Source organism: Mus caroli, chromosome 10, assembly GCF_900094665.2.
Source record: "Mus caroli chromosome 10, CAROLI_EIJ_v1.1, whole genome shotgun sequence".
Lineage (NCBI taxonomy): Eukaryota > Metazoa > Chordata > Mammalia > Rodentia > Muridae > Mus > Mus caroli.
The window spans coordinates 36794173-36805129 of record NC_034579.1 but is presented as its reverse complement, the minus strand read 5'-3'; the positions used below and the strand labels follow the sequence as shown (position 1 = coordinate 36805129).

The 10957-nt window shown below is 40.9% G+C and overlaps 1 protein-coding gene across 2 annotated transcripts in view; it reads right to left on the bottom strand.

Moving 5' to 3' along the window:
- Window positions 1-10957, bottom strand: part of Ak9 (adenylate kinase 9) — a 126452-nt gene that overhangs the window by 101246 nt on the left and 14249 nt on the right. For both annotated transcript variants that reach the window (XM_021174851.2, XM_021174852.1), the window contains exons 6-7: window positions 9311-9423; window positions 7220-7405 (exon numbers count right to left, since the gene is read on the bottom strand). In XM_021174851.2, coding sequence (XP_021030510.1) covers window positions 7220-7405; window positions 9311-9423 — 299 coding nt within the window. The remainder of the gene's footprint in view (window positions 1-7219; window positions 7406-9310; window positions 9424-10957) is intronic.

Here is a 10957-nt window from a genome sequence, read left to right as displayed (position 1 = left end):
AACTCACTTTGTAGACCAGGCTGGCCTCGAACTCAGAAATCCGCCTGCCTCTGCCTCCCGAGTGCTGGGATTAAAGGCGTGCGCCACCACGCCCGGCTTATGTTAGGATTCTGAACATTGGAACTCTGGTGAGGATGGGGTAAGCCTGTGTAGTAACAGACATTTCATATACGAACAGTGGGAAGCTTCATGACCCACCTCTCACCAACAGACAGGTAATTGAGACAAAAACTAAACCAAGACATGCTTGTGCTAACAGACATTATAAGCCAAATGGACCTAACAGACATTTAAAGGATGTTTCATCCAAACACAAAAGAATGCATATTCTTCTCTGCACCTCAGGGAACTTTCTTGAAAACTGACCACATAATCAGACACAAAGCAAGTCTCACCAGATATAAGAAAATTAAAATAACTTCCTGCATCTTATCAGTCCACCACAGATTAAAGCTGGTAACATAACAACTGAAACAACAGAAAGCTTACAAACTCATGGAACCTTAGTAGCTCTCTACCGACTGAAAAGTGGCTCAAGACACATAAGAAAATGAAAACTTTTTTAGAACTGTATGAAAATGAATACACATCATACGTAAACTTCAGGACACAATGAAATAAGCTCTAAGAGACAAGTTTATAGCACCAAGTACCTACATTAAAACAAAAATAAAAACAAAAACCAAAGTAGCAAGCTCTCACACTAGCAACTTAACAGCACACCTGAAAGTTGTAGAACACGGCGAGAAATAAACTGAGGGCTGAAGTCAGTAAAACAGAAACAACGAACAATGCAAATGATTAATGAAACAAAGAGATGGTTCTTTGAGAATATCAAAAATATAGATAAACCCTTATCCAAACTAACTAAAAGTTGGAAAGAGAATACACAAATTAATAAAATCAGAAACAAAAAAGGGGGACATAGCAACAGACACCGAGGAAACCCAGAGAATCATAAGGAGATACTAAATTGGAAAATCTAAAAGTAATGGATAGGTTTTTTTTTGATAGATACCACTTACTAAAGTTAAATCAAGGTCAGGTAAACAATTAAGACAGATCTAGACTCCCTAGTGAAATAGAAGCAGTCATTAAAAGTCTTCCAACCAAAAACAGGTCAGGGCCAGATTGTTTTAGTGCAGAACTCTACCAGACTTTCAAAGATGAGTTAATGCCAATACTCCTCAAACTATTTCACAAAACAGAAACACAAGAAACATTTCCCAAATCATTTTATAAGGCCACGTTTACCCTGGTACAGAAACCACACAAAGATTCAGCAAGTTGAATTGAAAGAGAATTATAGACCAATTTCCCTTGTAAACATAGATGCAAGCCGGGTGTGGTGATGCATGCCTTTAATCCCAGTACTCAGGAGGCAGAGGCAGGCAGATTTCTGAGTTCAAGGCCAGCCTGGTCTACAGAGTGAGTTCCCGGACAGCCAGGGCTATACAGAGAAACCCTGTCTCGAAAAACCAAACCAAACCAAACCAAACCAAACCAAACCAAACCAAACCAAACAAAAAACCATAGATGCAAAAATACACAATAAAACATTTGCCAACTGAAATCAAGAACACATCAAAAATATCATTCACCATGATCAAGTAAAGGGACTAAGCTCAAAGCCAGGCTGACTCCACGACAGGCTACAAATTGACAGTTTGGGAGGCTAGGCCTAAGTTTCTGTTTCCCAGAAATAAAAACCTAGGTCCAGGAACCACAGTTGCAGGGAGTCAATCAGAGGACACCTTGTCATCTGGCCTGAAGTGAGAATAGGAAGCTAGAGTGAGTAAGCCCCTCCCTCTGGGGGGGATCTCCAGAGCCTAACCAATTGTAGATCAGTCAGGCCCCTAGAGATAGAGCTAACCAATCGAGGTAAAGGAATTCCCCTAACTGACAATAAAAGCTGGGCCTGTGAGTCCACCAGAGGCCCCCATTCCCTAATGGGGAGACCCCTGCATGCAGGAAATTTAGCTGAATAAACACTCTTTGACTTTGCATACTATTTGAGTCTGGGGTATTATTTTTCAGAGATTATTGGACCTTAACACAAGTAGGTAGGCTTCATCCTATAGATGTATTAATAGCTCAAAATAAAAAAAAAAAATCAACGAATGTAATACACTCTATAAACAAATGGAAGGAAAAAAAACCACATGATCATCCCATTAGACACAGAAAAGGCCTTTGACAAAACCCAGCACCCCTTCATGATAAAGTCCTGGAGAGATTAGGAACACAAGGGCCTCGGCATAATTAAGGCTGTTTACAGCAAACTCACAGCCAGCTTCAACTTAAATGGAGAGAAATTCAAAGTAATGCCACTAAAATTAGAAACATGATAAGGTTATGCACTCTTTCCATATCTATTCAATACAGTACTTGAAGTCTTGTCTAGAGCAAGAAGGCTGAAGGGAGACCAAGGGGATACAAACTGGAAGGGGAAACGTCAGAGTATCTTTATTTGAAGATGATATGAGAGTATACACAAGTGACCCTAAAATTCTACCAGGGAATTCCCACAGCTAATAAACACTTTCAGGAAAATAGCTGGATACAAAATTAACTCAAAATATCAGCAGCTTTCCTATATACAAATGACAGACTAAAAAATGAAGTCAGGAAAACAACACTTTTCATAATAGCCTTAAATAATATAGAATATTTTAAGGTAATCTTAACAAAGGAAATTAAAAACTTGCATGATTAAAGTTCCAAGTTTTTCAAGAAAAAAATTGTAGAAGACATCAGAAGATGGAAAGATCTCCCATGCTCATAGATTGGTAAGATTAACATAGTTAAAATGACCATCCTATCAAAAGCAATCTACAGATTGGATACAATCTTCATCAAAATTTTAACATAGTTCTTCACAAATCTTAAAAGGACAATTTTCAACTTCATATGGAAACATATAAACACACACACACTGAAACAAAAAACAGGATAGTTAAAACAATCCTGAACAATAAAACAGCTGAAGGAGGTGTTACCATTCTTGATCTCAAGTTATACTACAAAGCTATAATAATAAAAACAACATGGTACCGGCATAAAAACGGACTCATTCATCAATGGAATTGAAAACCGAGATATAAATCCATATATCTATAAAGAACTCAGAAATACATATTGGAAAAAAGACAGCATCTTCAACAAATGGTACTAGTCAAACTGGATGTCTGCATGTAGAAGAATGCAAATAGATCATACTTAGCACCCTGAACAAAACTCAACCCAAGTAGATCAAAGACCTCAACATAAAACCAGATACACTGAACCCAATATAAGAGAAAGTGATGAATAAACTTGAATGAATTGTCACAGGAGGTGATTTTCTGAAGAGAACATGAAGATCTACAATTAATAAATTGGACCTTAATAAACTGAAAGGCTTTTGTAAGGCAAAGGACACTGTCAACTGGACAAAGTGGCAGTCTAAAGAATGGGAAAAGATTTTTACCAACTCCACATTCAATAGAGGACTAATATCCAAAATATACAAAGAACTCAAGGAATTTGATATCAATAACCAAATAATCCAATTTAAAAATGGGGTACAGATCTAAACAGAATTCTCAATAGAGGAATCTCAAATGGCTGAGAAATGTTCAATGTTCTGAGCTATGAGGGAAATTCAATCAAAATTCATTTTAGAGTCCATTTCATACCTGTCAGAATGACTAAGATAAAAAAGACACAACAACAAACAATAATTTATTATGACAATGACGAGGAGCAAGGTGAACACTCCTTCATTGCTGGTGGGAATGCAAACTTGTACAACTACTATGGAAATCAGTATGTTGTTTCCCCAGAAATCTGGGAATGAATTTACCTCAAGACCCAGCTATACCATTCTTGGGTGTATACCCAAAGGAGACTCCATCCCGCCACAGAGACACTTGTTCAACCATGTTCATTGCTGCTTTGTTCATAATAGCCAGAAATTGGAAATAGCCTAGATGTCCCTCAACAGTACACTAGATAAAGAAAGTGTGGTACGTTTATACAAAGGAGCAATACTCAGCTCTTAAAAAAATAACATCATGAAATTTGCAGGCAAATGAATGGAACTAGAAAATAATCATTTTTAGTGAGGTAACTGAGACCCAGAAAGATAAATATGGTATGTATTTGCTTATATGTATACATTAGCCATTAGATATATAATAACCAAGCTATAATCTGTAGATGCACAGAGGTTAGGCATAGAGGAAGGGATCAGAAAGAATATGTGAATCTTTCTGGGAGTGGGGGAAATAGATTTTATGGGTGGAATGAAATGGGGGGGGTAGGGGGAGCAACAGAAAGATCAGGTGGGAAGGGGGAGGAGATGGGACTGGGGGAGGGAAGGAGGGGAGAGACAGAGTTGAAGAGCACCTGAGGGGTGATGTGGGAACTTCCTATAGTACATGAAGGTGATCCTAATGAAGTCTCTAAAGAATGAGGAAGATGGAACCCCTACTTCCCAGCTCTTGTTACCAAACAAAGCTTCCAGTGCTAGGGCTGAGTTTCATCCATTTGAGTTGTTGGCCAATGGGTCTTCTAGAAATCCTCAAACAACCAAGGCTGCTGCCAAGACAATCGGTTGTTCTCCGCAGACTGACAGTAAAGCCTCGTTGCTGAAGACAACACTTGCAGAACTCATCGAACATGGAGAAGTCAAGCTGATGCCTACACAGAACCTTCACTCCCATGTTTTAGTGACATGGAAAGGTATTCAGCAGGCTACCAAAAGAGAAATGTAAACACTTAGCCAACAACACGACCTTTGATCTACAATCTGCCCTTAGTATGCTAGGGCAATTGTGGCACAGAGCTTGGGGGAGTGATCAGACTTAAGGCCCATCCATGGGATGGAGCCCATATCTGCTTGTTTAGGTTGGCACTGCTTGGGTAATCAAAACCAGAGACCAGAGAGTCCAAAGACCTAGGGTAAAACCAAATACCCCAGGTCTTTAAAAAATTGACAATAAAAATGACCCCTAATGATATTTTGCTATACTCATAGATGAGAGCCTTATTCAGACTCATCATCATTTCCTATGCATATGGGAACAAATACAGAGACTCACAGCCAGGCTTTATGCAGAGACAAAGAAGGGGAGTGAGGAAAAGTTGGAGGGAGGGAGGGAGGGAGGGAGGAAGGGAAGGAGGAGAGAGAGCGAGACAGAGAGACACAGACAGACAGAAAGACAGACAGAGACATAGAGATAGAGAGAGGGACAGAGAGACAGGCTTGTAAAACACAGCTTTTAATGGGATGTCTCTATCAAACCCTCCCGCTTAGGGAACCCTGTAGCAGGGGTGACAGAAGGGGCAGAGGACAGCAGGAGAACAGGGTTTTCTAAACTGAGCAAAGCTCAAATGAACTCAGAGGAAGTGAAGCAGCAGTCACAGGGTCTACATGGGCCTGCACCAGGGCCTCTGCGTACACCCGTTTTCAGCTCAGTACTTCTATGGGGTATTCGGATGTGTAAGCAAGGGGTCTCTGATTCTTGTGCCTCCTCGGGGATTTTTCTATTTTTCTGTTTTCTTGTCTTGTACCCCTTGGATATGATGATGGTTTCTGTTTATTACATTTTATTTTGTTACATTTGGTTGTTATCTCACAGACGCCGATTCTTTTCCAGTAAGAGATGTACATGGAGTAGATCCAGATGGGAGAGGAGGTGGGAGGAGCTGGGGGAAGTAGAGGGAGGGGAGCTACATTCAGATATCATTGTATGAGAAAAGAGTCTGTGTTTAACGAAAGCGGGAATACATAAAAATGTGTATTGTTACCAACCATGGGAATCAGAGCCACTCTGAGACTCCACCTCACACAGTTCAGACGGGCTATCACTGAGAGGAAAAACCGACCAAAACTGCTGATGGGGATGCAGAGGAAAAGGAAACTTTAGACATTGTTGGTGGAAATGTAAATCAGTCTAGTCATTAAAGAAAACAACTTGAAAGTTCCTTAGGAAACTAGGATGTAAATTACTGCATGATATAACTGAGCCACCTGTGGGTGTACAGCCAGAGGAGTCAAAGCCAGTGAGCAAGCGCTTCCCGCAGTCCAGCATGACTACAGTTACTATTGCTGCAGCACTCCCCTCAGTACCCAAGTTATGGGTTTAGCCTATGTGATTGTCTATCAATAAACAGAAAACATTGTATATGTGTGTGTTATACATACATATGGCAGTATTTTCCTGCCCTAAAGAATGAAATTATGTCATTTTCATCTGCAAGAAAAACCAGAACTCATCATCACGCTAAGTGAAATAAGCTACACCCAGGAAGGAAGACATGGCTTGCTTTCTTTCATATGTGGAGTCTGTATTTAAAAAAAAAAATCAGCCCTGAAATAGAAGGGAGACTGTGTGGAGGCAAAGAGGACCTCTGTGTGTGTGTGTGTGTGTGTGTGTGTGTGTGTGGTGGAAGGGTGAGGGTATATGTGTGTGTGGGGGGGGAATGGGAATGTGTGTGTGTGTTGAGGACATTGTGTGTGTTTGGGGGGCTGAGGGCATGTGAGGGAGTGTGGGAGGTGAGGGCATGTGTGTGTGTGTGTGTGTGTGTGTGTGTGTGAGGAATGTGTGTGTGGGGTGAGGGTATGTGTGTGTGTGTGTGTGAGTGTGTGTGTGTGGTAGAAGGGTGAGGGCATATGTGTGTGTGTGTGTGGGGGAATGGGAATGTGTGTGTGTGTGTTGAGGACATTGTGTGTGTTTGGGGGGCTGAGGGCATGTGGGGGAGTGTGGGAGGTGAGGGCATGTGTGTGTGTGTGTATGTATGTGTGTATGTGAGGGAATGTGTGTGGGAGGGTGAGGGTATGTGTGTGTGTGTGGGGGGGTAAGGGCATGTGTGTGTGTGTGAGTGTGTGTGTGAGGGAATGTGTGTGTGTGGGGGGGTGAGGGCATGTGGATGAGTGGAAGGGTGAGGGCATGTGGGTTGAGTGTGGTCAAAGAACATTGTGTACACATGTGAAACTGTCTAGACAAACCATTGTTCTTTGTAATTAATTACACTAACTGCAATGAACATATTTTTAGATTTAGAATGGTTCTGAAAACATTGTGTATGTGTGTGTGTGTGTTGGCTTTTTCCTCCAGAAATGTACAGAAACGTAAAGAACCTTAATTTTCTCCGGCATCTGCTTTCCTTGCTATCAGGGAATTAGAGTAAACTTTAAAGGCGTCACATGGTGATGACTACACTGGATCATTACCTCCTCTTCTTCTTGTTCTTCTTCCTCTTCTTCCTCTTCAGACTTCCCTTCCTTGGGGAAGTCCCTCTTCTTTCTCCTGCGACTCTCAATGATTTCTGGGTCCCACTGCTCCCTGCTGTATACATAGCCTGTAGTGCTGTGCTGCCGCTGCCCAGAAGTTCTTTGGCATAAATCGTAGTCACTGCACTAAGAAACATTATTAAATGATGTAAGACATTTGATTTCCTAGGAAAGCAGGCTCACATTAGGCCACTCTAGAGAGACAGGGGGAATAAGCCTCCCTTTAAGGAGATGCTGTCCTTTCTTCTCAGAGTTCTCCCCACAGTGTCGGCTCACTGGAACCTAAGCTCACACAGGAAGCTTTGGAAGTCTGTCCATCATTCAGAATTGCTCAGAAAAGTGTAACTTCTCTTTGCTTATTAAAAAAAATTTCTTATTATCATTTGTTATGTGTATGGGTGTTTTGCCTACTTATATGTCTGTGCTCCACATATGTGCCTGGTTGCCCCTGAAGGCCAGAAGAGGGCATCAGAGTCCCTGTAACTAGTGTTACAGTGGTTGTGAGCTACCAGATGGGTGCTGGGAACTGAGCCCAGGTCCTCTAGAACAACAGCCACTGTAAGAGACCTCTCCAGCCCCTCTACCTCTTTTCTAAGCATGGTTTCTATAGCACTTCGGGCTTCACTCTTCTTTGAATAAACTTCGGCTTTGCCTGACTTTGAATTTTTTAGATAAGTTTTTATTTCCTGTTTCATCTTATCCACTAGGTAAATTTAATTTTTTTCTTTAAATTTGAGCAAATGCTCAATACTGTTGAGCAATACAATACTGTGATGGTATTTTGTATCCAAGTCCAGTACATGGCAAATTTTAGTACATGATTTGCCTGCTGGGTCAACAATTTTATTTGTTTAAAATTAATACATGTGAGATTATCAGACATTTTAAGTGGGAGAAAGAGGGCTAGCAGAACACTGAAGGGAATAAAAAATAGAACAGAAAACCAGTTCAATCTGCAAAACTTCAGGGAGCTTTTATTATTTTAGCTAAGAAGGAAGGAAAAATGAGGGCAAAATCCATGTATCTTCTACCAAAATATTGATAAATATTTTCCATATTTATTATCACTTTATGGACAAAATATTTTATGAGGTTCAGAAACGGGGCCTGAAAGCTCTTGTTGTTTAGCCTTTGAATTCTGCAAATGGATTGCTTACTCCACGTGGTCATCAAAGCACAAACCAAAGTGAACGAGTAGCGTCTGTCTCTCAAAATGTTCTCATGTGCCTGGGTTTACTCAGCTCTCAGGCTGGCTAAAGGGAATTTGACACTACGATCAAAGCCGTCACCATCTCTGATGACGATGGCACACGGTGGCCTTCTTTTCCACACCTGAGCTCTCTCTGTGTGCTTTATGAACACTAGTGACCCTGTGGACTGAAAGCAGAAAGAAGGACTGGGGTTACACTGTCTTGGCGGGGCTCCATAGAAAATAGAAGAAAATGTATCCCTGCATGGTAAGCAACATACAGCATTAATGTTAGTGCTACAAATGTCATCTTTTGAAGGCTGTTGATTGCAAGGGTGCAAAAAGGATACAGGCTAGACTGAGTCAGTGTTGGCCCAGTGCTGATATCAGCTAGGGGTGGACAGTGGAAAATGGGAGTGGAAAATTCTAAACAGGCATTTGTCTGCAGCCAAGAACTGCATCAGGCAAGAGGAGTATGGATTTCAGAGCTCTCCCAGGGACATCTGGAAAAGTCCTGCTTTCTCTTTGGCCCCTACAGGAGACACACTTAACTCATCATTATGGTTCAGTTCCTAAGCCTGGGTCATGACCCTCGTCGACCAGTCCTGGTGTGGATGCTCAGTAAACTACCCCTGTCTGACTGAGATTGGTGTTTCTGTGGTTTGTGAGGCGACTCTTGAACCCCAACACCTAATTATCTGCACTCACATGTATAAGCCCTTCTACAGAAATGCTATTAAAAATAAAGCAAATATATTTTTTTAAGCCTGAAAGCATTCCTTGAACTTAAATTCTCTGAAAATCAAAGACTTGCTGTCCCAGGAAGCAATTAATATCTTTACCTTAATATTGATTATGATATCAGGTTGCAATTCTAAATTTTTAACAAATTCTATTTGCTTCAAAGAGGTCATGTTATCTTGTGCAAGTGATGGCATTTCAGTGAGGATGTAGCCTGTAAAATAAAAGTTAACAATTTGTAATATTATCATTATGAGAGGTCACAGCTTTTATTATAGCTATTTTATAAAACACTTTATAAAATACTACATATGAGTAATACTACTAGTGAGTAAGTATGATTCGCAAAGTTATATCACAAATTTTAATTAGTAGTTATTACTATATAAAGTGTAGCTATGATTGTTTCCTGATTTAAAAAAATCACCAAGCTAGGAGGAGACACCTTTAAAAATTCTGAGCCAGGGAAGACAGCTCAGCAGGCAAGGGTATTTGTCACAAAACCAATGACCTGAGTTCAATTCCCCAGGACTCATGACTAAAGAGAGAGAACCAACTCCCTCCAGTTTTCCTCTGCCCTCCATATGTATACCATAGTGTATGTGTGTTCCTCCCTACTCGTAATAATACATGCTCTAAATTGTTTAAAAATCTAAGTTTATTTTAGATGAGACAGGTATGGAAAGAAACTGCATGCTAATATTTCTTTTAACTCAGGTTAGAAACAGTCCTACGACCTTTTATGTGACCTATTATTTCCATCCTTAAATTAGTACCAAATAGCTTAGGAGAACACATGCATATGCTATCTATGTAAATTATAGAGAATGATGAAACACCCAGGTACCCTCTGTATAGTGTAACCATCGGAACACAGTAAGATTTGGCCTTAGGACCTCTATTGGCTTGCATTCTACCCAGAAGCCTAAGACATTCTCATTAAATGTGTCTTGGGTATTGCTGTCATATTGATTTCTTTAATAAAATTTTCAGTCAGGCGTGTTGGCGCATGCCTTTAATCCCAGCACTTGGGAGGCAGAGGCAGGTGGATTTCTGAGTTCTAGGCCAGCCTGGTCTACAGAGTGAGTTCCAGGACAGCCAGGGCTANACAGAGAAACCCTGTCTCGAAAATAAACCAAAAAAAAATTTTTTTTCAATTATGTCACTTGATTGCCCAAGAAACATTTCTCTTTTTAATGAAACAAATCTCAATTCCTCAGCTAGAAATTAAAGGCCCTTGTCTTACTTAGGGTTTTATTGCTGTGAAGAGACACCATGACCATGGTAACTCTTATATGGGAAAACATTTTATTGGAGCTGGCTTAAAGTTCAGATGTTTAGTATGTTATCCTCGTGGTGGGTGACATAGCGGCATCCAGGCAGACATGGTGCTGTAGGACCTGAGAGTTCTATATCTTGATTCACAGCCAGCAGCAGGAGACTGTGTGCCACACTAAGCCTAGCTTGAGCATAGGAAACCTCAAAGCCTGCCCCCACAGTGACACACTTCCTCAAACAAGGCCACCCCTATGGGCCATGCGTTCAAAACGGAGTCTATGGGGGCTGTCATAGTCAGGGTTTCTATTCCTGCACAAACATTATGACCAAGAAGTAAGTTGGGGAGGAAAGGGTTTATTTGGCTTACACTTCCATACTGCTGTTCATCACCAAGGAAGTCAGGACTGGAACTCAAGCAGGTCATAAAGCAGGAGCTGATGCAGAAGCCACGGAGGGATATTCTTTACTGG